Source organism: Carex rostrata, chromosome 28, assembly GCF_964058835.1.
Source record: "Carex rostrata chromosome 28, lpCarRost1.2, whole genome shotgun sequence".
NCBI lineage: Eukaryota > Viridiplantae > Streptophyta > Magnoliopsida > Poales > Cyperaceae > Carex > Carex rostrata.
In genome coordinates this window covers 4,775,893-4,803,641 of record NC_135945.1, presented here as the reverse complement: position 1 = coordinate 4,803,641, position 27,749 = coordinate 4,775,893, and the positions used below count along the sequence as shown (strand labels likewise).

Here is a 27,749-nt window from a genome sequence, read left to right as displayed (position 1 = left end):
TACAACCACTTAAAGAAATGGCTTGCATGAAAGTAGTAGTTCTTCTTGCAACCATTATAGTGGTCTCATTTGCAATTGTAGGTGAGAGCCGTGTGGCAAGAAAAGACCTAGGACTTGACCTTGGTGGTGGAACTGGTATTTCGGTTGGTATCGGACTCGGTGGAGGCATTGGGTTAGGTGGTGGCGGTGCCTCAGGTTCCGGTTCAGGCTCGGGCTCAGCGTCTGGTTCTGGTTCAGCATCTGGTTCGGGGTCAGGTTCAGGCTCTGGTTCTGGTTCAGGTTCAGGAGCTAGTTCAGGGGCTGGATCATCAGCTGGGTCTGGTGGGTCGTATTCCGGGTCAGGTGCTGGTTCCGGTTCTGGTTCTGGTGGTGGGTCAGGTTCTGGTGGTGGATCTGGTTCTGGGTCTGGATACGGTTCTGGCCAAGGACATGGATCTGGGTCAGGTTCTGGCTACGGTTCAGGCCATGGTGAAGGATATGGATCAGGGTCTGGCTCGGGTTCGGGACATGGCGAAGGCTACGGTGAGGGCTATGGTGAGGGGAGTGGGTCTGGAAATGGATACGGGGAAGGCTACGGGGAAGGCCATGGATATGGCTCTGGGTCTGGCTCGGGTTCAGGCCACGGTGAAGGCTATGGTGAGGGCTATGGCGAGGGGGGTGGGTCTGGAAATGGATATGGGTCGGGCTACGGTGAAGGCCACGGATACGGGTACGGGTCGGGTGGTGGACATGGGAAGTGAATGATGAAAAGTTTGTACAACATCAGGCATTAATTTCTCCTGGCTATGTTCATAGATTGTTGTTAAGGGTGTAGTATTAAGTGCACCTGTACACTTCTTTGTATTGCTCAAATTCTAGCTTGTGGTACTAATTTGTGTTGGAATAAGAACTGTGAGATGATTTGTAGAATTATAACATGTTTATTAAATCAATGAATAATGTGATGTATTATTTTTCAAGTAAAGTCTCTCCATAGTGATCACTGATTGGAACTTGGAAGTTTTTAGAGCCACCTTTCACCTTTGATTTGATAGTACAAGCAAAAGCATATATATTGATGATTTTCAAGAAAAATAAAATCACAAACCCTTTTTCCGTGAGTTATCTAGCTATCCAACAATTAAAAGATATATACGTTGACTATTAAATTAACTTTAATGATAAACAAAACCGTTAATAAAAATTAAAAATAAAATAATATTGGACATAATTTTACTGTTTTACAGTTTAGATATTTATATTTCGTATATTAAATTGTGGTGCAATTTTTATTGTTATATTATCGATAAGTAATTAAGTATAGATAACATTAATTAGTTATTGACTTTTTTAAAATCATCACTCAATGAATTGCCAATGGATTTTCAAATTGCAGTGAAAATTTATAACAACCTATTATAGAAAAGATATGTGCAATAACCCTTGAGTACAAAATAAAAATGCAAGCATATTTCAAAATTCTAACCATTTTATAATCTGTTCCAACAAAATTGCAAGATCTAAAGAGTAAAACTAGGGTATTCCTAAGTTCATCAATCCTCTTTGTGAACTCAACTCTAAAACCTATCAGATTGATTTTAAATGACAAATCCGAATCGTTGAAATCTGTCTACCTTGCGAGTGATGCGTCTACATGAAAAAATTTTAAACTTTCGAATTAATTTAGTATAAAGTCAAGCAGTCAAAATTAGAAGGTTTATAAATTAATTTTAGTGCATTCATTTATTGAATGTTTTTTTTTACCACTTAATTTTATACAAATTAAATTAATTTGAAATTTGAAATTTCTTGCATGTAGATGCATTCCTCATAAGGTAGACATATATGTTTCAATGGTTCAAATTTACAATTCGAAATCAATAACTGATAGATTTTAGAGTTGAGTTCACATTGAGAATTGGTAAACGAACACCTAGTTCTACTCAGATCTAAATACTATATATCATGTGTGATTTTGGATAAAGAAACGAAGTAAATTCTTTACTCTATGCTTCAGGTGTCAAATTAGCAAGACGTAAACAGAATTGAAGATGGAGTTATGACGGAATAAATTAAATTACATCTTCTATTTTTTTTTTTAGTATTAAATCTAGAATTAACTTACTCCAAACTAAACAGAAGTAAATTATACATTTATATATTACACATCTACACACTGATTAATTTTTTTTTATTAAATTAGAATCAATTAACTTACTCCACACTTATCTCGAATACATATATGACCAATTGTTATAAATAAAAAATTTCTTTTTGCCAAACAAATTAATTTAACCCATAAATTATGCTGCCAAACGAAATATAACATAGAAAAAGAAGTAAAATAAAACAGAGAAGGTTCTCCCTAAAATTTAATTTAAGTAGAAATCAAATATGGGCCATAATTTTCCAATATATATATATAGTGGCATTCAAGAGACTTGTTTGACCATATTATTTAAAGAAAAATAGAAATTGGATGACGTGTCAAAAGATGCACAAATGCAAAGTTCAAAATACTGTAAATACTCCACTAGCAAAAGATTGCATACTCAAGTTCAACCACAAATTTAACCACACAATCACCACCTACAAATTCTTAAAATAAAATTTCATATCACCCCACTAAGCCTGACTACTGAACCAACCTCAAACTTTAAACCCTATAAATACCACCTTTAGTAACACCAATTTCAGTAACAAACAGATCTCTTAATCTGTTATCAGTGGGGAAAAAAAAACATCAAGTAATAATTTGGCAAAGACATAAAACCACTTACAGAAATGGTTTGCATGAAAGCAGTAGTTCTTCTTGCAGCCACTGTTGTGGCCTCATTTGCAATTATAGGCGAGAGCCGCATGGCAAGAAAAGACCTAGGAATTAACCTTTGGTGGTGGTACTGGAGGTGGCATTGCGGTTGGTATCGGACTCGGTGGAAGCATTGGGTTAGGTGGTGGCAGCGCCTCAGGTTCCGGTTCAGGCTCGGGCTCAGCATCTGGTTCTCATTCAGGCTCGGGCCCAGCATTTGGCTCGGGCTCAGCATCTGGTTCTGGTTCAGGAGCTAGTTCGGGGCCCGGTTCATCAGGTGGCGTTGCAATTGGTATTGGACTCGGTGGAGGTGTTAGCATTGGGTTAGGTGGTGGCAGTGCCTCGGCTTCAGGCTCAGGCTCGGGCTCAGCATCTGGTTCTGGTTCTGGTTCAGGAGCTGGTTCGGGGGCCGGTTCATCAGCTGGGTCCGGTGGGTCATATGCCGGGTCAGGTGCTGGGTCCAGTGCTGGGTCTGGATCTGGATATGGTTCTGGCGAAGGTCATGGATCCGGGTCTGGTTCTGGGTATGGATCGGGTCATGGCTCAGGGTCTGGCTCAGAATCTGGTTCAGGTCATGGGGAAGGGTATGGTGAGGGCTATGGTCAGGGGAGCGGGTCTGGAAATGGATATGGAGAAGGCCATGGATATGGCTCTGGGTCTGGCTCAGGTTCAGGCCATGGCAAAGGCTACGGTGAGGGTTATGGTGAGGGCAGCGGGTCTGGAAATGGACATGGATTGCAACGATCCTAGATCGTTGAGATAGAATAGAGAGAGTGTAGAAATAGAAAAGAGACAATCAAGCAAAGAAGAACAGCTAATTTGTATTAATTTTCGAGGAAATGGAAAAGTCTGATAAGCAAAATCAAGTCGAATGCATCACAGCAATTCGCCCATTATACAACTAAAAACATAATCTCTCTCCACCAAGGAGTTTGCCTTATAAAGGCGATCAATTTCGTAAAAAAAAGTAAATGAAATGGATACAGAAAAAACGAAAACTAATTCTCTGTTGACACGTCAGCTATAAGAGGTGACGTGGAATAACAACTTCTAACCGCTTCTGCAATTGTCAGCGAACAACAAACGGTTGTGCAAAATTCTCACTCACCTTCTCCATTTGGAACTCCAGTTCCTCTCCTTTTTTAATGAATACGACCCCATCTGTCAAAGAGCCACAATTACTTAATGGGTTCTGTCCCTTGTCTTTGCCCGTTAAGCCCAGCCCCTCAACTTCTTCAATTAAATTCTGCTCCTCAACGATCTCCCCCAATTTAATCTCCTCTCGTTGCACTCCTCCCCCCTTAACAAAATTCGTGTCCTCACGAATCAAATGAGGGAATTTCTGAGCAATTTTCTCGTAATCTTCCCAAGTTGCATCATCTTGACTTTGAGTTTTCCATTGAATCAGCAACTGAGTTTGGGCTGCATTCTTTCTTTTCACCATTCTACGAGCTAAAATCATTTCGGGCTCTAACTCAGTTGTAACTCCTGGACCCATTACTGGTAATGTTGGAGAGGGTATTTGTGTAGTCCCCAACTTGCCCTTGAGTTGGGATACATGAAACACAGGATGGATCAGAGAATGGGGTGGAAGATTTAACCGGTAAGCAACAGTACCGATTTTCTTAAGAATCTCAAAGGGTCCATAGAACTGAGAACTCAACTTCGGATTGCTTTTGCCTCGAACAGAAACCTGGCGATAAGGTTGCAGCTTCAAATAAACCCAATCACCTTTTGCAAACTTCCTTTCACTACGATGGTTATCTTCATTCCGTTTCATGCGATCCTGGGCTCTTCTCAGATTTTCTTTCAATTGAGCTAAAGTGGATTGTCTATCCCGAATAACTATGTTAACGGATTCCACCCGACTCCGGGGTATACTGCCAAGTGCCAATTGGGGAGGGGGATAACCATAAAGGGCCTCAAATGGTGTCATCTTGATAGCACTATGCCAATTCGAGTTGTACCACCACTCTGCCAGTGGCAGATACTCTTTCCATCGGTTTTGCTTGTCATAAACCATAGATCTCAGGTATTGCTCCAAGCATTGGTTAACTTTTTCAGTTTGCCCATCCGATTGGGGGTGATAAGAAGTACTCATATTCAATTGAACTCCCAATTTCAACAAGAGTTCACTCCAAAAGGTGCTGGTAAAAACGGGATCTCGGTCTGACACAATGTCAGCAGGTAACCCATGTAGTTTATAAATGTTGTCCATGAATGCTTGAGCTACACTGGAAGCTGAGTATGGATGAGATAAAGGTATGAAGTGAGCATATTTAGTCAATCGATCCACAACTACAAAAATGACTTCAAAACCCTTTGACTTTGGTAGACCAGTCACAAAATCAATGCCAATGCTACACCAGGCCTCTCTGGGTATAGGTAGAGGTTGTAATAAACCTGGAGTGGATGTGTGCTCATTCTTGTTGAGTTGATAGTTGGCACACTGTTGCACAAACATATGAACTGTTTCCTTCATCAAAGGCCAATAAAAGTACCTTTTTACCCTCTGGTAAGTAGCTGTAATGCCCGAGTGCCCTCCCAAGGCTGATCCATGCATTTCTTGCAACAATTTTTGTCTCCACCCTTCTCTTGAACCCACACACACTCTGCCTTTGTACCTCAACACTCCTTGGTACTCAGAAAATTGAGATAACTCTTTTTGATCCCCCTTCTCCTGTAATTTGAGTCTGACTCCTTCAATCCACTTATCTCCCACATAACTATCCTTAATATCTTGAACCCAACTAGGAACTAAGGTGCTCAACATGTTCAGTTCAGGTGCTGCCCAACCTTCCTCCTTAGAATCCTCCTCTCTTCGTGACAAAGCATCAGCTACCTTGTTATCAACCCCCTTTTTATACTCAATTCGGTAATTAAGCCCCAATAACTTGCTAAGCCCCTTATGTTGCATGGGTGTGTTGACTCTTTGTTCTAACAAGTACTTGAGACTAACTTGGTCTGTCTTGATGACAAATTCAGCACCCAACAAGTAATGCCTCCATTTCTGAATTGCCGTGAAAAGAGCTAACAGTTCTTTCTCATATGTGGACAATGATTGGTTCTTCACACCAAGCTTCTTACTCAAAAACGCCACAGGTCTTCTTGACTGCATCAGCACTGCCCCTATTCCCTCTTGACTTGCATCTGTCTCTACAACAAATGGTTTATTAAACTCAGGGAGTTTGAGTACGGGAGCCACCACCATGGCTTTCTTTAACTGATCAAAAGCTTGCTGAGCAGTCTCATGCCACCTAAAGGAATTCTTTTTTAAAAGATCAGTAAGGGGTTTTGAAATAATCCCATAGCCTTTGATAAATTTCCTATAATAGCCGGTTAACCCTAGGAAACCCCTTAATTCCTTGACTGTTTTTGGCACTGGCCAATTGACCATTGACTCAATTTTACTAGGATCTGTGGCTACCCCATCCCTAGAAATGACATGTCCCAAGTACTCTATCTTGTGAACCCCAAACTCACATTTTGATCTCTTAACAGATAATTGGTTTTGGTTGAGGATTTGTAAGACAGCTTTGAGATGAAACACATGAGAGTTTAGGTCCTGACTATAAACTAGGATATCATCAAAGAATACCAATACAAACTTTCTCAAATAGGGTTTAAAAATGCTATTCATCAAGGACTGGAATGTGGCAGGGGCATTTGTCAGTCTGAAGGGCATTACTGTAAATTCATACAAACCATCATGCGTTTGAAATGCAGTCTTGTGAATATCATCCTCTGCCATCCTAATCTGATGATAACCCGATCTCAGATCAAGTTTAGAAAAGTAATGGGCCCTATGTAGCTCATCTAACAGATCGTCAATGATGGGAATTGGGAATTTATTCTTAACTGTGCCTTCATTTAATCTCCTGTAATCTACACACATCCTCCAAGAGTCATCTTTTTTCTTAACTAGTAGCACAGGGGAAGAATATGGACTGACACTAGGTTGAATGAATGACTTTTGTAACAGGTCTTGAACTATTTTTTCAACCTCCAATTTTTGGTAATGGGACATTCGATATGGTCTCAGGTTGACTGGTTTGGCATCTGGTAAGAGGTGGATTTTGTGGTCTACTGGTCTTTGAGGAGGTAAAAGTTTGGGTTCGTCAAAAATTTATTGAAATCCTTCTAGCACCTGTTGTAACTGAGGGTCAATCTCTACCCCTTCTGTCTTGCTCTCCACCTCTACTTTAAACAAATGTGCCAGATACACTAGATTTCCAGTTCTGTGCTCATGCTCTGCACTAATATTTCTTTCAACAATTTTTAGGTCAACATCTTTATTCTCATTCAACAATGTTACCTCCTTGCCCCCATTTTCTACTGTGAACAATCCCTTCCTGAGATTCAATTTAACATCTCCCAAACTAGAGAGCCAATCAACCCCAAGGATTACATCATACCCCTGAACCTCCAAAATTCTGAAATCACTGTAAAAAGGATGCCCTTGAATGCTAAACTCAACACCCTTACAGATGTTATTAGTAACCAGTTTTTCTCCACTTGCACTTCTCACCATTAGGGATGTGGTTGGTGTAGTAGGCAATTTTAGTTCATGCACAATGAGAGGATGAATAAATGAGTGAGTAGCACCTGTATCAATCAATAATAGCACTGACAGATTCCCAATTCGCCCTTTGTACTTGGGAGTAAAACAACTTCCTGAATTTTTACCTACACTCAATGTGGCTATTTCCTCTTCTTCCCTAATTTCATTGATGAAAATTTTTACTATCTGCTCACCCTCTTCTACTTCTCTTTCATCCAACTCTTCTTCATCTTCTCCCTCAAGAGCATGTAATCCCTTGCTACATTTATGCCCCTGATTCCACTTCTCATTGCACCTAAAACACAGCCCCAATGCTCTCTTTTGATCCAAGGTTAAATTGGTCATATTTTTATGGGGAGGTTTGTATAATTGTGAGTTTTGGTTTGGAATGTCAGTAGTCTTCCTTGGAGGTAATTCAATCTGTCTCAGTGGTTTGAAATTAGGATTGTATGGAGGTTTGTAACTGGTATGCCCTTGTGGCTTGAAGAATAAAGGTTTCTTGTCAGTAGGTCCCACCACTACTTCAAGTTCTAAAGCTAGATTAAATGCCTCACTCAAGGTCTGGGGTTTGAACAAATTCATGGAATTTTGAATTTCATCCCTCAGTCCACTAATAAAACTCCAAACGAAGAAGTATTCCTGAGTTATACCGGTTTCTACCAGTAACCTAGACTTTGCTCTCTGGAATTCTCGGATATAATCATCAACGGTGCCGGTTTGGTGCACTCTTTTAAACTGGACAACAGGATTGAGGTGACACCTCAATTTGAACCTCTCAAAAATTGCATTTACCAGTGCTAACCAGGTGTGATGGGGGTGTTCAACTCGGTAACAACTGTACCATTCTTCTGCATCCCCCGTGAAATTCATAGTAGCCAAGCCCACCTTATACACTTCAGCTGTTTGATAGTAGTTGAAGTAGAAATTACAACGCTCCAGCCACTCGCTAGCCTTATTCCCATCAAAAACAGGAAGCTCAATACGAGGAATAAATCCCCGTTGTTGCAACTGTTGGTCTTGAAACGGCTGGCCTCTACCAGCACCTTCTTCAACCTCTGGACCTGGTCGTTCACCTTCCTTATCGCGGCCTGCCCGATCTGTACGGAAGCCAGTACTACTGTTTTGACTAGTATCACCCCTCTTCTCTATCACGGCTGCTTTGATCATCATAGTGAACTCAGTGAAAGCAGTTCTCAGCTCAGACATCTGATTCGCCTGTTCTCGAAATTGAGCTTGAATCTGTTCATCACGAGTCTGTTGAGAGAAGTGAGAATCTCTAGCAAGTTGAGTGATCCGATCATTAATCGCAACCAGATCTTGAGAGACATCATCAATCGTCTCATTTGGTCTAGATTTTGGCGGCATGACTCCTCAGTATGAATCGCTTCCCAGCTGCGACCGAGAAGCTCTGATACCACTTGCAACGATCCTAGATCGTTGAGATAGAATAGAGAGAGTGTAGAAATAGAAAAGAGACAATCAAGCAAAGAAGAACAGCTAATTTGTATTAATTTTCGAGGAAATGGAAAAGTCTGATAAGCAAAATCAAGTCGAATGCATCACAACAATTCGCCCATTATACAACTAAAAACATAATCTCTCTCCACCAAGGAGTTTGCCTTATAAAGGCGATCAATTTCGTAAAAAAAAGTAAATGAAATGGATACAGAAAAAACGAAAACTAATTCTCTGTTGACACGTCAGCTATAAGAGGTGACGTGGAATAACAACTTCTAACCGCTTCTGCAATTGTCAGCGAACAACAAACGGTTGTGCAAAATTCTCACTCACCTTCTCCATTTGGAACTCCAGTTCCTCTCCTTTTTTAATGAATACGGCCCCATCTGTCAAAGAGCCACAATTACTTAACGGGTTCTGTCCCTTGTCTTTGCCCGTTAAGCCCAGCCCCTCAACTTCTTCAATTAAATTCTGCTCCTCAACGATCTCCCCCAATTTAATCTCCTCTCGTTGCATGGATCAGGCTACGGTGAAGGCCATGGATACGGGTACGGGTCGGGTGGTGGACATGGGACGTGAAAGAAAAGTTTGTACAGTATGAGGCATTTCTCTCCTGGCTATGTTCATATTTTGTTGTTCAGGGTGTAGTAATTAGTTCACTTATACACTTCTTTGTATTGCTCAAATTCTATCTTGTGGTACTAATTTGTAAGCGTGAGGCTGTTGCAATATGCATATTATTATTTTTTTATATAGATATATAGAAAATCACTTCATTTGAAAATTATTGATCTCCATCCAAAAATAGTGGTTTTCTACCAAACTAAAAAATAGCAGAACTTTAAAAAAAAGTTAAAATTTGGTTAGCAAGTACATTTTCATATAAACATCATGTTTAACAATTCAAATCGATTATTTCAAACTTTGAAAATAGAGTTATAGATCCATAGCACGGGTTGATATGTAATATGCATATTACCCTAGCCTCACTCAATTTGTATTAAAATAAGACGTGTGTAATGATTTGTAGAATTATAACATGTGTTTATTAAATCAATGAATAATGTTGTATTAATTTTTCAAGTAAAGATACCGCATTTGTACTCAGAGCTGATGGTAACATAAGCTGATCCTGATATTGTTTACAAAAATGTCAGGGCTGTGTATCAATTTCTCAAAAAGTGTCATAGTCCCTTTTGACCTTTCAGCAGTTCCTGTGTACTGGCATGTTTTAGGCTTCCAGCTTGGATAATTGCAAGGATTGATATGATCCGACGTGACTTCTTGTGGGGCAGGAACAATGATACGAGAAGAGGTATGTCACTGGTAAATTGGGACACAGCAAGACTCTCCAAAAGGTGTGGAGGTATGGCTGTAAGCCTGTAACTAACATGGAATTTCAGAGCATAGCCCTCTTATTGAGATGGTGGTGGCGCTTATATGATCAGGAGTACAAGACGAGCCATATATATGGTCACCTTCAGGTTCAGTCTTATGGAAAAGTCTGAACAAATTGAAACCGCTACTTCAGAGGAGTACATCATGGTGCATAGGTGACGGCAGGTCCGTTTCTTTTTGGTTCGACGCCTCGGATGGCATCCCTTTGGTGGGCCCCACTGACAGACTCCCAAGACCAAGGCAGCAATCCATGACCCAATTTCAATTTAGTGTTCTCAGACCATGGAGATTAATTGACCTGGAAATTGGAGGAATCTGGCAAATTCACATCCAAATCAATTTTACAAGGTGCTAATTGAAAGGGGGGAGATCAATTGCAGTTTCAAAAAAGTTTGGACAGCCAAAGTTCCACCATCAGTGAGAATTTTCGGATATATCCTCCTAAAAGGCAAATTGGTGGTTACTGGTACAGAGACCGGTACCGAACCCGTCAGCGGAACTATCTATTTATCTAATAGAGTACATGACATCTTATTTTCGCATTCCCAACAATCCTACATTTTAAAATAATAATAATAAAAAAAAACAATCCTCCATTTTTCTCCATGGTCACTGTCCATGCATGGGAGGAGCTTGGAAGTTTCTAGAGTCACCTTTTGTTTGATAATTTTAAGCAATAGCATATTAAAGATATTCAAGAAAAATGAAATTACAAACCCTGTTCTGTGAGTTCATCTATCCAACAAGTTAAAGCTATATTGACAATTAAATTTATATGTACCAATATTTATGATTTACAAAACCGCTAATAAAAAAAATAAAATAACAGGCTTAACAGTTTAGAACTTATCATATTAAATAATGGTGCAATTTGAATTGTTTGATTATTGGTCACGTACTGATAAAACTGAATTATTGTTTTTTATCAAAATCACTTGAATTTAACTAATCGACTTTCAAATTGCACCGGAAGTGCGTGTTTACACACACACACGAGTCCGTGTCCCCCAAGGTACCTGAGGTGCAATTGAAACAAATGGACGGTCCAGATTAATTTTATTTAGGCCAAACTAAATCCGGTGGCTGTTGAGGCTGTAGGGGGTCTGCTTTAAGATTCGTGCCAAGTGAATGAACAGTCCAGATTCACCGCTTGCACCTCAGGCACCTGGGGTGATACGGATTCCACACACACACTTCTACCACTACAATTTCTACAATAGTGACATGCAAGAGACTTGTTTGATCATATATATATTGTCTAAAGCAAAACGGCTGATAAAGGACAACTCATTTCAAGAACCTACCTAAAGTGTTCAACATTGACAAAAATTTGATGACATATCAGAAGATGCACAAATGCTCCACTAGCAAAAGATCGCAAACTCTAGTTCAACCACAAATTTCACCATGCAATCACCACCAACAAATTCTTAAAATAAAATTTCATATCATCCCACTAAGTCTGACCACTAAACCAACCTCAAACTTTCAACCCTATAAATACCACCTTTAATAACACCCATTTCAGTAACAAACACATCTTTTGATCTGTTGTAATTGGAAGAAAAAAATCATCAAGTAGTAATTTGGCAAAGACATAAAACCACTTACAGAAATGTCTTGCATGAAAGTAGTAGTTCTTGCAACCATTGTTGTGGCCTCATTTTGTAATTATAGGCGAGAGCCGCGTGGCAAGAAAAGACCTAGGACTTAACCTTGGTGGTGGAACTGGAGGTGGCATTGCTGTTGGTATCGGACTCGGCGGAAGCAGTGGGTTAGGTGGTGGCGGTGCCTCAGGTTCTGGTTCAGGCTCGGGCTCAGCATCTAGTTCTGGTTCAGGATCAGGCTCATCATCTGGTTCTGGTTCAGGCTCGGGTTCAGCATCTGGTTCTGGTTCAGGTTCGGGTTCAGCATCTGGTTCTGGTTCAGGTTCGGGTTCAGCATCTGGTTCTGGTTCAGGTTCAGGTTCAGCATCTGGTTCTGGTTCAGGTTCGGGCTCAGCATCTGGTTCTGGTTCAGGCTCGGGCTCAGCATCTAGTTCTGGGTCTGGCTCAGCCTCTGGTTCTGGTTCAGGTTCAGGAGCTGGTTCGGGGGCCGGCTCATTAGGTGGCATTGCCGTTGGTATTGGACTCGGTGAAGGTGTTAGTATTGGGTTAGGTGGTGGCAGTGCCTCAGGTTCCGGTTCAGACTCAGGTTCAGCATCTGGTTCTGGGTCAGGCTCAGGCTCTGCCTCTGGTTCAAGTTCAGGAGCCGGTTCTGGGTCTGGGTCTGGGTCTGGTTCTGGTTCGGGTAGTGGGTTGGGGTCTGGTTCTGGTTCGGGTAGTGGGTCAGGGTCTGGTTCGGGTTCGGGTAGTGGTTCTGGGTCTGGTTTGGGTTCGGGTAGTGGCTCTAAATCTGGTTCTGGGCCTGCACCGAGCCATGGTCAAAAAGGGGTATTCATGGTTAAAAGCACATATTTTGCAATGAAAGGCGGTCCAAGGATAAGAACCTATGTCAGAAAAAATATAGAAACTCACAGCTCAACCGAGGATGAAGGTTTTTGCATGGTTGATGGCGCTCAACAGAATTTCAACAGTCGACTATCTACAAAAAAGGAGCTGGTGCTTGGTAAATAGATGTGTACTTTGCAAACTCAGTTCAGAAACAGTAAATCATCTCTTCTTCTCGCAATGCGCTTAAACAATGCAAGTGTACGTGGGGACCAACATACCGGTTTGCCACATTGACACAGCCAAGCTCTCTCTCAAACAATTTTCTCGCGAGAAGACAGATCAAGCATGCTAATAGCTAACACTGTTCATAATATGGCGTGAGAGATGCTCCATCATATTCACAGAAAAGGAAAAAAGAATGGAGGAAATTATTGAAGAAATCCAGCACTATACGGCACTGAGACAGCACTGATACAGCACTATACGGCACTGAGACAGCACTGATACAGCACTGATACAGCACTATACGGCACTGATACAGCACTGAGACAGCACCACTACAGCACTGCTACAGTACCGAGATGAATGAAACTGATGACTGCTCGAATACTGCCTCTGTTCTCCTACGGAATTTACTACTAAATTTTCTTTTTCTTCTTCTGTTTTATTTTGTTCTGTTCTGTTTTTATTATTTTGTTAACGCTCAAGAAACTTGAGCAACAACTCTTTTGTAGGATCTTATGTTACAATAATCTTGTAATAAATTTTAATGAATTAAATGAGGACATAATCTTTACTTTTTCTCAAAAAAAAAAAAAGTCTTTAATTAAATAACCAAAAGATGTGATATCACTTTCACAGTCTTTAATTAAAGGGGCTGAAATGCACTTTTAAAATGAATGAATTACATATCCGTATATATATATATCGTTATTATTTTTGCATATACAAAAGGAACATTGCATTAAACATAATTTATAACTTCTCTCAAATGTTCAGAACTATTTTCCATTACAAAAAGTGACCAAGAGTCTATTTTGACAGCTTAATTGGGTATTAAATAACGGTAGGAATCCATTTACAACATACTAAGTTGACAAGAACCATGTAATAACATTAATTCTAAAACACAATATTTTCAATATAATATATATTTAATACACATCAAACACATAAAAAATGATAAAATTTGATACAAACTTCCAAAGTACGTGAAAACCATTTTAGTAGCTAATATTTCAGGCTAACATCATGCTCACAAAATATTTTCTATTTTTAAAAACTTTTTATGTAATTAAAAAAAATATCATCAAAATTGTCAAATTAAAACAATTTCAACAATTATCAAGATGGGAAACCAATACAAAACTGGTCCACCAACATTTTCTTGTGCTTGTCTACCATCAGATATTCAGATTTTAAGATTGAATTAAAAACATTAGTAGCTAGCTCCTCTGGAACATTATCTGACACTTCATTATAAAACCAACAAATCAATTTTTACACGTACCAGTAAGTCTTTTACAGGTATTTTCATGTTAAAGGCTAAGCATATTGGTAATGTCAATTCCTTCACAGTACAAAAAAAATAAGTGGGTACAGAAATTCACACAAATTTATCGATAAAATGATCCATTAACCCGGCAACACCCAACCGAAACTAGAACTAGTATAATACAGTATTAATATAGCAATATAAAAGTTGAAATCAGTACTGTTACTAGCTTGTATCCTGATATACAAAGCTTGGTTGTGTAATTTTCACACGATTAAATATCACATGCTCATTTCTTAAAGTTCTATGACACATGCTTATTCGATTAACCTCTAAATAATTTTCTAAAATCAATTTCAGATTTGGTATCTGATAAAGAGTTATCCATGTTGTAGAGGACCACATTTTGTACCACTTGTACCAGTATACTTCTCAGCAATATCCTGAGCTACCAAACACACCATTATAGTGCTGTCCACATATGTGAAATCTCTTGCAAAGTCAATATATACGGTTTAATATGATAACTAGTGGCTGTTTATTTTCAGAGAAAGTTTCATGAAACAAGATTACACCATATGAAATACTACCCATGGGCCATGCTAGGGCTGCACAAAAAGTTCATAGTTCATGATTCGATTTGAGTTTGATTCGAAAAAAGTTTGCAATTAATTCGACTTGAAATTAGTTCGTTCTGAAACAAATCAAACTAGTTCGGTTCAAATATTATTCAAATCAAACTGTTCAGACTAGATATAATTCGTTCGAAATTGATTCGCAAACTATTTTGGTTCGAATATCAAATAATGCATCTAATGAATTCAACTATAAATTTTTTAGTAATGCAGGAACCAAACATATACCAGAGCTCAAAATTGTTAATATCATGATAACTTATAATAGAAAAATATTTCAGCAATGTAACAAATTAACAATGAATAAATTTCATTTAACTAGGTTCATGTCATGATTTTAATCAATCCAGCAACGTAAAAGGTAAGAAAATCTTAAGTTGGTCCATAATTCATCAGTGTGAATTCGTAAAAGGTAAAAAAAACTGTGTAAATTTTGTTTCACAAGATGAAAACTAATGCATAAATACCAGTATAAATAGGACTGTCAAAAAAATTTATAATTCGTAATTCGATTGACTTCGGATAAGGTCATGCCAAGCCACAGTAAAAATTCCAAATTCTACTATTTTCCTATTATGATACTACAGTGACATCCAAGACAGCTAGCCTTGAAAAGGTGACCTCATTTCAGTCACATATAATATATTAGAGATCTAAGCGTGTTGACAAAAATTGGATGAGGTGTCAGAACTCAGAAGGATAAAAAAACAAAGAGGAGGGTTCAAATGCCTCCATTTTTTGTGCCTCCATCATGCCTCTATTTTTTAAAACTTTAATAACTCAAGATTTAAAACTTAAAAGTCAAAATAAAACCGTTAGATGTGATCTATGTTATTTTCTCTATGTGCTCATAAAAAATATTACATTTCAATTTTGTTTTTATGTAAATCAATAAGTTCAAAAATCAACGTCTAGAAATCATTCAAATTAGTGCATTTTTTACAAGCTCTTGATGACAATCAAAATAAAATTGAAATGTCATAATTTTTTACATGTACATAGATAAAATGATGTAGATCATATCTAACGGTTTTATTTTGATTTTTAAGTTTTAAATTTTGAATTATTAAAGTTTTAAAAAATAAAGGCACGATGGAGGCATTTGAACCCTCCTCAGAAGCAAATACCAAAACACTGCAAATGCTCCACTAGTAAAAGATTTCAATCTCAAGCTCAACCACAAATTTCACCACGCAATCACCAATCCTAAATTCTTAAAACCTGCAAATTTCCCACACCACTACAAAAATTTGTCACTATCAGAAAGCTAAAACCATAAAAATGCTTTTTGTGCCGACAATATCTACACGCATGAACAGATCCACCAAGGAATTGGGGTAGGCAAGTACCTACTCTTATATTTGAATTTTTATTTTTATTTCAGTACTAATTGTTCAGTGTGCTAATCTTTGAAACGATGTAGTGCCTACTCCTGGTCTAAGCTAGTCTGATTCTGGAACAGATTTCTTCCGTGCTTTGCTCGATTTTACATTTTTTTTTATGACTGTAATGCTCCATTTCGTAAATATAATAAGGGAGGAAGAGAACACGAAATGTCTGACAGTAAAACCTATCATTACAATTCTAAAGAAATGGGCTGGCATAACTTTTTGAACATTTTATTATTCAATACATAAATTTAAGTTAAATTTTTATCTTAGTTTTAACTTCAATTTGCTAATAAGCTAAGAGCAGTTCCACTTTAAACTGTGCCAAACGAATTTTTAATTAGCATAGAAAAAATATTTCAATACAGTATCAATCGATTTCATGATTATAACATATTTTTAATAAACATAGTTATAGAGATTGAGTTGCAATTGTGTACCCGATAAGTTAATGGGTTTGAATCCGATTAGTGTCCTACCCTTACATGATAGTTGTAAATAGCATTTTTAACTGTGTATAATCACACTTTATGTAGTAGTAGTGTATTTATAAGATAATATATACACCATAGATAATATATCTGTGAATTTTACTTTCTTTATATATATATAAGATAATACACTATAAATAATTACACTTTGTTAAATAAACAATTAGTTCAGGAAACAAAAACTTCCTTTGTTAAAAAGATCAAAACGAAAACTAAATTATTTGGTTTTCACAGAATTTGTTTTAGGTAGAAATTTTCGACAGAGCTACTTGAAATGGGATTGGGTTTTGTCCAAAGGGAATTGGACAAAGCCTTATCCAAAGCTAAGCTTAAACGTCTGATTTGCATTGAGATTCGTGCAAATATATTTAAAACTTAATAAATTTAAATGGCTCCTTGAATCTAAATGTTTGTACGAATTTTGATGCAAATCGGACGGTTTAAATCCGGCTTTGAATGACCTTTGTCCAAAGCCGTTTGGAAAAAACCCCACCCACTTGAAATAACTATCATGGGAAATGAAAGCAGATTTCAAAAATCTTACCATTTTATCACCTCTCCCAACAAAATTGTAAGATACATTTGTTATATATCATGTTTGGTTGTATAGTAAGATATAGAGTAAACCCGTTAATTAGTCCAAAATTAAGTTGTCAATGATAGAAGTAATAAATCATAACGTGTTTTGCAATTAGAACACAAGCAATCTAGAATCTATAAATCTAAAATAAAATAGCAAACAAATTTAAATCTTACAGCTATGAAGTGACGACATCGTTAGACGAAATTGTAAATACTTATCTTCAATGGTTTTTCTCAGACTTGATGATGATGATCTTAGACGTTTTCTTTTACTTCTCTTTTTCAGAAAAATAAGTGGATGGAGTTTTCAGAATAAGATAAGTCCAAATAAGAGAAGAGGTTTTTTATAATTCTGAGGCAACCTTTGGGACCATTACATTTATTAAATAGTAATTTGAATTTTTTCTAGCAAAAATTCAGATACCTTTTCATTAATTCTTTAAATGAAATTGGTGCACAATAATAACATAAGTCACATAATAAAATAAATCTAATAGTCAAATGAGGCATAAAATATGAGTAAGATGGAGTTATAACAAAGCAAGTTAAATTACCTCTCTCAACTAATTAATTTACTTCACACTTCACATGTAGGACCTATTGTCAGAAAAAAAAAAAAAGTTTTCAATTTTATTCTTTTCCAACCAGATTAATTTGAGTCATGACTTGCCCTGCAAAACGAGATATAAAATAAAAAATAAAAAACAAAATAAAATAGAATATACAACTTAAATTCTCCATGAATTCAGTTAGCAATCATGGGCATAATTTTCCAATATGCTACTATAATGGCATGCAAGAGACTTGCTTGACCATATTTTCTAAAGCAAAACAGAAGTACAGCTCATTTCAAGCACAACAAAAGTTTCAGCGTTCCCAAAATTGGATGATTGAGATGTCACAACGATAGAAGATGCACAAAAGCAAACACCGAAACACTGCAAATACTCCACTAGCAAAAGATCACAAACTCAAGTTCATTTTTACCACAATTTTTTGCCACGCAATGACCAACTCAAAATTTAAATACTTCAATACAAATTTCACATCAAACCACTAAGCCGACTACTAACCAACCTCAAACTTTGAAAACTATAAATACCACGTATAGTAACACCCATTTCAGTAGCAAACACAAATCATAATATATAATCTGTTATTGATAAAAAAAAAATCAAGTAATAGCTTGGCAAAGATAAAACCACTTAAAGAAATGGCTTGCATGAAACAAGTAGTTCTTCTTGCAACCATTGTTGTGGCCTCACTTGCAATTGTAGGCCAGAGTCGTGTGGCAAGGAAAGACCTAGGACTTAGCCTTGGGGATGGAGGTGGTGCTGCGGTTGGTATTGGGCTCGGTGGAAGCATTGGGTTAGGTGGTGGCGGTGCCTCAGGTTCCGGTTCAGGCTCGGGGTTTGCGTCTAGTGCTGGTTCAGCATCGGGATCTAGATCTGGCTCAGCCTCAGGTTCTGGTTCAGGAACTAGTTCATCAGCTGGGTCCAGTGGGTCTTATGCTGGGTCGGGTGCAAGTTCCAATGGTGGGTCTGGGTCTGGACATGGTTCTGGAGAAGAACGTGGATCCGGGTCTGGAGGTGGCTCTGCGGTTGGTATTGGGCTTGGTGGAAGCACTAGTTTAGGTGGTGGTGGTGCCTCAGGTTCCGTTTCAGGCTCAGGGCATTCGTCTGGTGTTGGTTCAGCATCTGGTTCTAGGTCTGGCTCAGCCTCTGGTTCTAGTTCTGGTTTAGGAAGTACTTCAGGGGCCGGTTCATCAGCTGGGTCCGGTGGGTCTTATGTCGGGTCTGGTGCTGGTTCCAGTGGTGGGTCTGGGTCCGGACATGGTTCTGGCGAAGAACATGGATCCGGGTCTGGAGGTGGCGCTGCAGTTGGTATTGGGCTTGGTGGAAGCACTGGTTTAGGTGGTGGCAATGCGTCAGGTTCCGTTCCAGGCTCAGGGTCTGCATCTGGTGCTGGTTCAGCATCTGGTTCCGGGTCTGGCTCAGCCTCTGGTTCTGGGTCTGGTTCAGGAACTACTTCAGGGGCCGGTTCATCAACTGGGTCTGATGGGTCTCATGCCGGGTCGGGTGCTGGTTCCAGTGGTGGGTCTGGGTCTGAACATGGTTCTGGCGAAGAACATGGATCCGGGTCTGGAGGTGGCGCTGCAGTTGGTATTGGGCTTGGTGGAAGCACTGGTTTAGGTGGTGGCAATGCGTCAGGTTCCGTTCCAGGCTCAGGGTCTGCATCTGGTGCTGGTTCAGCATCTGGTTTCGGGTCTGGCTCAGCCTCTGGTTCTGGGTCTGGTTCAGGAACTACTTCAGGGGCCGGTTCATCAACTGGGTCCGATGGATCTCATGCCGGGTCGGGTGCTGGTTCCAGTGGTGGGTCTGGGTCTGGACATGGTTCTGGCGAAGAACATGGATCCGGGTCTGGAGGTGGCGCTGCGGTTGGTATTGGGCTTGGTGGAAGCACTGGTTTAGGTGGTGGCAATGCGTCAGGTTCCGTTTCAGGCTCAGGGTCTGCGTCTGGTGCTGGTTCAGCATCTGGTTCTGGGTCTGGCTCAGCCTCTGGTTCTGGTTCTGGTTCTGGTTCAGGAACTACTTCAGGGGCCGGTTCATCAACTGGGTCTGATGGGTCTCATGCCGGGTCGGGTGCTGGTTCCAGTGGTGGGTCTGGGTCTGGACATGGTTCTGGCGAAGAACATGGATCCGGGTCTGGAGGTGGCGCTGCAGTTGGTATTGGGCTTGGTGGAAGCACTGGTTTAGGTGGTGGCAATGCGTCAGGTTCCGTTCCAGGCTCAGGGTCTGCATCTGGTGCTGGTTCAGCATCTGGTTCCGGGTCTGGCTCAGCCTCTGGTTCTGGGTCTGGTTCAGGAACTACTTCAGGGGCCGGTTCATCAACTGGGTCTGATGGGTCTCATGCCGGGTCGGGTGCTGGTTCCAGTGGTGGGTCTGGGTCTGGACATGGTTCTGGCGAAGAACATGGATCCGGGTCTGGAGGTGGCGCTGCAGTTGGTATTGGGCTTGGTGGAAGCACTGGTTTAGGTGGTGGCAATGCGTCAGGTTCCGTTCCAGGCTCAGGGTCTGCATCTGGTGCTGGTTCAGCATCTGGTTCCGGGTTTGGCTCAGCCTCTGGTTCTGGGTCTGGTTCAGGAACTACTTCAGGGGCCGGTTCATCAACTGGGTCCGATGGATCTCATGCCGGGTCGGGTGCTGGTTCCAGTGGTGGGTCTGGGTCCGGACATGGTTCTGGCGAAGAACATGGATCCGGGTCTGGAGGTGGCGCTGCAGTTGGTATTGGGCTTGGTGGAAGCACTGGCTTAGGTGGTGGGAATGCGTCAGGTTCCGTTTCAGGCTCAGGGTCTGCGTCTGGTGCTGGTTCAGCATCTGGTTCTGGGTCTGGCTCAGCCTCTGGTTCTGGTTCTGGTTCAGGAACTACTTCAGGGGCCAGTTCATCAATTGGGTCCGATGGGTCTCATGCCGAGTCGGGTGCTGGTTCCAGTGGTGGGTCTGGTTCTGGACATGGTTCTGGCGAAGAACATGGATCCGGGTCTGGAGGTGGCGCTGCGGTTGGTATTGGGCTTGGTGGAAGCACTGGTTTAGGTGGTGGCAATGCGTCAGGTTCCGTTCCAGGCTCAGGGTCTGCGTCTGGTCCTGGTTCAGCATCTGGTTCTGGGTCTGGCTCAGCCTCTGGTTCTGGTTCTGGTTCAGGAACTACTTCAGGGGCCGGTTCATCAACTGGGTCCGATGGGTCTCATGCCGGGTCGGGTGCTGGTTCCAGTGGTGGGTCTGGGTCTGAACATGGTTCTGGCGAAGAACATGGATCTGGGTCTGGAGGTGGCATTGCGGTTGGTATTGGGCTTGGTGGAAGCACTGGGGTAGGTGGTGGCGGTGCCTCAGGTTCCGTTTCAGGCTCAAGGCCTGGGTCTGGTGCTGGTTCAGCATCTGGTTCTTGGTCTGGCTCAGTCTCTGGTTCTGGTTCTAGTTCTGTTTCTGGTTCAGGAAGTACTTTAGGGGCCGGTTCTCCAGCTGGGTCCGGTGGGTCTTATGCCGGGTCGGGTGCTGGTTCCAGTGGTGGGTCTGGGTCTGGACATGGTTCTGTCGAAGAACATGAATCCGGGACTGGAGGTGGCGTTGCGGTTGGTAGTGGGCTTGGTGGAAGCACTGGGTTAGGTGGTGGCAGTGCCTCAGGTTCTAGTTTAGGCTCGGTGTATGCGTCTGGTGCTGGTTCAGCATCTAGTTCTAGGTCTGGCTCAACCTCTGGTTCTAGTTCAGGAGCTGCTTCAGGGGTTGTTTCAGGGGCCGGTTCATCAGCTGGGTCCGGTGGGTCTTATGCCGGGTCGGATGCTGGTTCCAGTGGTGGGTCTGAGTCTGGACATGGTTATGGCGAAGAACATGCATTCGGGTCTGGTTCTGGGCATGGATCCAGTCTGATTCTTGTCAGGGATTAGACCATTACTTTGGGTCTGGCTCGGATTCAGGCCACGGTGAAGGCTATGGTGTGGGGAGCTGGTCGAGTGGTGGACATGGGAAGTGAATGAAAAGTTTGTAAGCATATCTCATGGCTATATATGTTCATAGATTGTTATCCAGGGTGTAGTTGTCAAGTGTACTTGTTTACTTCTTTGTTGTACTATTTTGTATTGGAATAATACCTCTGTGATATATATATATATATATATATAGAGACAGGCTAATATGCTTTCGGCAGCACTTCGGCCGAAGTGCTGCCACCCCATTTTCGATTTTTCAAAATCCAAATGGTCGATCCGAACCGTTCATCTTGTTCTCCATATTAATATCTGCTTGGAGACCAAATTTTACATTTTTTGGAATTTTTTTGCTATTTATTAAGCCACTTTGAAAATCGCTGATCCAACGGTGAACCCCTGATTTTACTGTTTGGCAGTTCACCGTTGAATCAGCGATTTTCAAAGTGGCTTAATAAATAGCAAAAAAATTCCAAAAAATGTAAAATTTGGTCTCCAAGCAGATATTAATATGGAGAACAAGATGAACGGTTCGGATCGACCATTTGGATTTTGAAAAATCGAAAATGGGGTGGCAGCACTTCGGCCGAAGTGCTGCCGAAAGCATATTAGCCTGTCTCTCTATATATATATATATATATATATATATAGAGTGTGACTAATATGCATTCGGTAGCACTTCGGCTGAAGTGCTACCGATTCATTTTCCGATTTTTAAAGTTCAAATGATCGATCCAAACCGTTAGATGTCATCTCTTTATTAAAATGTGCTTGGAGATAAAATTTTACATTTTTTTGAATTTTTTTACTATTTATTAAGCCACTTTGAAAATTGCTGATCCAACAATAGCTTCTGATTTTTACTGTTTGGCAAGCCACCGTTGGATCAACGATTTTCAAAGTGGCTTAATAAATAGTAAAAAAATTCCAAAAAATGTAAAATTTGATCTCCAAGCACATTTTAATATGGAGATGACATCTAACGGTTTGGATCGATCATTTGGACTTTAAAAATCGGAAAATGAATCGGTAGCACTTCGGCCGAAGTGCTACCAAATGCATATTAGTCACATTCTCTCTCTATATGGCCAAAGTGCTACCGAATGCATATTAGTCACACTCTCTCTCTCTATATATATATGTGTGTGTGTGTGTGTGTGTGTGATTTGTAGAATTATAACATGTCTATTAAATCAAGAAATTATGTGGTATTATTTTTGAAGTAAATACCAGAGGAAGCAAGCTTGCTACAAATTTTACCATCCTAAAACAAAATGCCAAAACAACTAATGTTTCAGGCTAAAATTAACAAAATACCCACAAAATATTTTCTATTTTTAAAGGATATTTTATTTAATTGGACAAAATATTATCAATTAAAATTGTTAAATGAACAATTTTCTTGTGTGCCATGAGATATTCAGACTGTTTTAATCATTATCAACCTATAAAATCCATACAAAAACATTACTCCTTTAATGGTCCAGCAACATTTTCTTGTGTGCCATGAGATATTCAGACTGTTTTAATCATTATCAACCTATAAAATCCATACAAAAACATTACTCCTTTAATGGTCCAGCAACATTTTCTTGTGTGCCATGAGATATTCAGACTGTTTTAATCATTATCAACCTATAAAATCCATACAAAAACATTACTCCTTTAATGGTCCAGCAACATTTTCTTGTGTGCCATGAGATATTCAGACTTTTTTTTATCAAGCTATATTTTATGATTGAATTACAACACAGTCCATAAACTGAACAGTGACAAGCAAGACGACTTGCTTGTAAAAGTAAGCTCATTTCAAGCACGGATTAATTAGATAATTTAAGCGTTGACAAAAATTGGATGAGGTGTCATAAGGATAAAAAAAGCAAAGAACAATGCACTGCAAATGCTCCACTAGCAAATGATTGCAATCTCAAGTTCAACCACATATTTCACCACCAATCGCCACCTACAAATTCTTGAAGCCACATTTCATATCACCCCACTAAGCCTGATAAATAATTAACCAAACAATGAGATAAAACTTTTCTGCTCACATGGTATATATAACTAAACCAACATTAATTGCTAGCTCAAGTGGGTACTAGATAGCGATACAATCCAACAAAATACTAAGTTGACAACACCCATAAAAATAAAATTCAATTTTAAAAAGAGAAATGCTTTCATTTTTTGTGCTTTCATTATGTCTTCATTTTTTAATAACTTTAATAACTTAAAGTTTAAAACTTAAAAATGAAACTAAAATCGTTGGATATGATCTACATCATTTTATCTATGCACGTGTAAAAAAATTGTGACATTTCAATTTTATTTTAGTTATCGTCAAGAGCTTGCAAAAACTTAATAATGTCGATAATTTCTAGACGTTGATTTTTCAAATGATTGATTTACATGAAAACAAAATTGAAATGTGATATTTTTTTTATGAACACATAGATAAAATAATATAGATCACATCTAACGGTTTTATTTTGACGTTTATAATTTTAATTTTAATTTATTAATGTTTAAAAAAAAAAAAGGCATCATAGAGGCGCAAAAATAGGACATTTGAACCCCTCTACTTTAAAAAAACAACATTTTGAATATAATATTTTGATGCAAATTTTCGGATTCATTGAACGACATGACCTTCAACGATTGATATTTGATGGTATATATGCAAGAAATTATTAAATAACACTCAAATTAAGGGAAAAACATTACACAACTAATGTTTCAAGCTAACATCATGCCCAAAAAATATTTTCTATTTCGAAAATCTTTTTATTTAATTTGAAAAATAATTATCAAAATTGTCAAATTAAAACTTTTTCAATCATTTCAAGCTATTAAATCAATAGAAAACATTACTTCGTTAAATGGCCCAGCAACATTTTCTTATGCCCGTCTTGTGTACAATCAGATATTCAGATTTCATGATTGATTTAGAAATACTAGTAGATAGTTCTTCTGGAACATTGTATGACGCATACCAGTACACTTCGTATACAGTATACGTACCAGCAGTCTTGTTCAAGGCTACCCATACTATGAAATTGATAAAGTCAATTCCTCAGTAATAGAAATCAGTACATAAGAAATTCGCACAAATCTATCGATAAAATGATAAACATTAAAGATCAAAGGATGATTCTCACACATCCTCATATCTTACAATTCTATGACACTGCTTATGGGATAACCCTCTAAACAGTTCTCAAAATTAAATATCAGAGTTGGTATCAGATAAGAGTTATCCATGTTGTAGATAAGCAGTTAGTGTGGGAAAAATGGCACGGCGGAGCCAGCTCTGTCACGGAACGGCACGGCACATGTTACTGTTTCGTGCCGTGACTTGCGTGTCGCGTGCCGTGACTACCCCTTGATATTTTGGTCACTGCACGGCACGGCACGCGAAAGATCCAGTCATGGCACGTAATCACGCGAGTGGCGTGTAATTAGGAATGTTAGGTCTTAATCAAATGGTGAATCTTGAAGAAACTAACTTAAATTATGAGTTAAACGTGAGAAATGTAACCGGTCATGTTTGGACCGGCATGCGAGTCATGACGTGACTCGCGTGCCGTGACCACCCCTTGACATTTTGGTCACAGCACGGCACGACACAGGTCACTGTTCACTTGATCACGGCACAGCACGGCACGAGGTCAAAGTCACGGCGTGTTAGTCACGTCACGTCACGGCACGTCACGTTTTTTCCACTCTATAAGCAGTACTGCATGAGACCAGTCCACTTTGGTTCCACCTGTACCAGTATACTTCTCAGCAATATCCTGAGCTACCAAACACACCATTATAGTGCTGTCCACACGTGAAATATTTTGCAAAGTCAATATGGGTTTTACTTTTACAGAGAAGTTTCACCAAAACAAGATTACACCATATGAAATTCTGCCCCATGCTGAGCCACAGTAAAAAAACCACAACATAGTAGTAACCCATATATTTTAAATGTGATAACTTCACCAGTTATTTTCTTGGCAGGAATAGGTTATTAAGCTATACTGTTTTATCTAATTTCAAAATCATTAAACACACATTTCACAAATAGCCTGACCCATATTCTTTTTTGTTTTAGTTTTAGAAAGTCTGCCCATAAATTTTGAGTCTCCAATGGACCTATTATGGAGAGCTATACAGAAATTGGAAATTCAATTATAGAATTTCAAAAATTTCTTTTTGCTCCAAAAAAAATAAAAAATCTCCAACAAAAAAGCTAAAAAAAAACCAGTTCAACTCTAATTCAACTACTCAGGTTTTACAACTCTGACTCCAAGTAGCCCATGTGTCACAAGAAAAACAAAAGCAAGATCAAATTACCAAATGCTCCCCTAACAACAAACCAAAAAATTCAATTTTTCAACCACAAGATTAGCCACCAAACTCCGAACTCGAATTCTCAATCGGCACTTCATTCATCCATAATCTCAAGCACTAACCAACCTGAGTATTTAACCCTATATATAGCATCCTTGGTATTACCCAAAGTCATCAACAAACCAAAATTGAGAGTCACTGGCATCCATAATCGATACCAACAAACCACATACACAATGGCTTCCCTGAGAGTACTTGTACTTCTTGTTACTACAGTTGTGGCCTCATTGGCACCCATAATTGAGAGTCGTCTCTCAAGGAAAGACCTAGATATTAGCGTGGCTGGTGTGCCTGGAGTTGCAGTAGGAGTTGGTCTTGGTGGTGTTAGTGCTGGATCAGGTGGTAGTGGTAGTGCCTCGGGTTCTGGTTCAGGCTCAGCATCTCAATCAGGGTCTGGAGCCGGTTCATCGGCTGGTTCTGGGGCTGGTTCATCAGCCGGGTCAGGTGGATCTTATGCTGGGTCAGGTGCTGGCTCTTATGCTGGGTCAGGGTCTGGTTCTGATTCTGGGAAAGGATCTGGATCCGGGTCTGGGTCTGGGTATGGAATGGGCCATGGTGAAGGATACGAGGAAGGCAGGGGAAGTGGGTCTGGAAAAGGATATGGGTCAGGCTATGGTGAAGGATATGGGGAAGGCAAGGGAAGCGGGTCTGGTAAAGGATCCGGGTCAGGCTATGGTGAAGGCCGTGGATACGGGTATGGATCCGGTGGTGGACATGGGAAGTAAAAGAGAGATATAACTGATCCTAGAATAATGGTATGATGCATTTGCCAATAGTATTGTGTTGATAAATAATGTCGGATGAGGTAGTACCACGTATATTTGTATATTTTGTGTATTTTGTACATTCTAATTTATTGTACTGCTTGGTATAATAATAAATTGTGTGTGATATTTCCACAATATAACAAAAACTTCATTGTGTTAACAGGAAGTTTATTTACTACAGTTTGTCTTGTGCCTGCAGTATGGTATAATCTAGCTCCTTTTAGCATTAAAGGAAGCTAAGAAAAATAAAAAGGAAAAGATCCACTTATCCAGTAAGTTAATCTTAATCAAACACGGAGTCTAGTAATGAGTCAATAGTAGTTATTGAAGTATTCTAAAAACAAATACACTACAGTGAGTCGGTTGTTGCAGTAAAATAAGTTGTACTTTTTCCCAACTTGTTATAACTGTGCCAGAATTATTAGTTATATATCTATAACAGTAAAATGGTTTAAACTGTATGTTCAGGTGACTATATATCATTTCAAATTTCATGTTCAGCTGCCTATAAGTTCCATGGAATCAATGATTACCAATCATTATCACATTAAATTTCATGTTCAGCAGCCTATAAGTTCCATGGAGTCAATGATTACCAATCACTATCACATTACTCCTTTTGCCTGTGTTATATAACACGTTTCCCACTAATTTCTACAACCTTAAAATGACCAAAGGTTTATGCTAACCACTTTAGTGGGTAAAAGATATGCTAGATATAAACAGCCAAAATATTATCACGTTACTCTGTTTTGCCTGCGGTAGAACATGTTGCCCACTAGTACCTAACACGCATCTATTTCTACAACCTTAAATTGACAATAGTTTATTCTAACCATTTATGTGGGTAAAACAGATGTTAGATATTAATTCAGT

At 39.5% G+C, this 27,749-nt stretch overlaps 2 protein-coding genes, 1 long non-coding RNA gene and 1 pseudogene across 4 annotated transcripts; 3 read left to right on the top strand and 1 right to left on the bottom strand.

Moving 5' to 3' along the window:
• On the top strand, positions 1-21,894 carry LOC144545566 (uncharacterized). The gene is made up of 4 exons (XM_078294136.1): positions 1-720; positions 3,288-3,485; positions 9,343-9,402; positions 21,764-21,894. Exons 1-3 carry the CDS (start codon positions 18-20, stop codon positions 9,384-9,386), a joined length of 945 nt encoding a protein of 314 aa, XP_078150262.1. The 5' UTR covers positions 1-17; the 3' UTR covers positions 9,387-9,402; positions 21,764-21,894.
• Positions 11,580-27,019, top strand: LOC144545564 (uncharacterized; annotated as a pseudogene). The gene is made up of 7 exons (XR_013508549.1): positions 11,580-12,290; positions 18,983-19,052; positions 19,599-19,807; positions 20,093-20,281; positions 20,561-20,923; positions 26,479-26,550; positions 26,596-27,019. The product of XR_013508549.1 is annotated as an uncharacterized LOC144545564 (transcript).
• Positions 18,318-18,970, top strand: LOC144545446 (uncharacterized). Its single transcript, XM_078294025.1, has 2 exons — positions 18,318-18,828; positions 18,923-18,970. The coding sequence occupies exons 1-2, from the start codon at positions 18,442-18,444 to the stop codon at positions 18,968-18,970; spliced, it is 435 nt and encodes a 144-aa protein (XP_078150151.1). The 5' UTR covers positions 18,318-18,441.
• On the bottom strand, positions 26,126-27,749 carry LOC144545567 (uncharacterized). Its single transcript, XR_013508551.1, has 2 exons — positions 27,442-27,749; positions 26,126-27,378 (listed from the first exon to the last, which is right to left on the bottom strand). It is a non-coding gene; the product is annotated as an uncharacterized LOC144545567 (long non-coding RNA).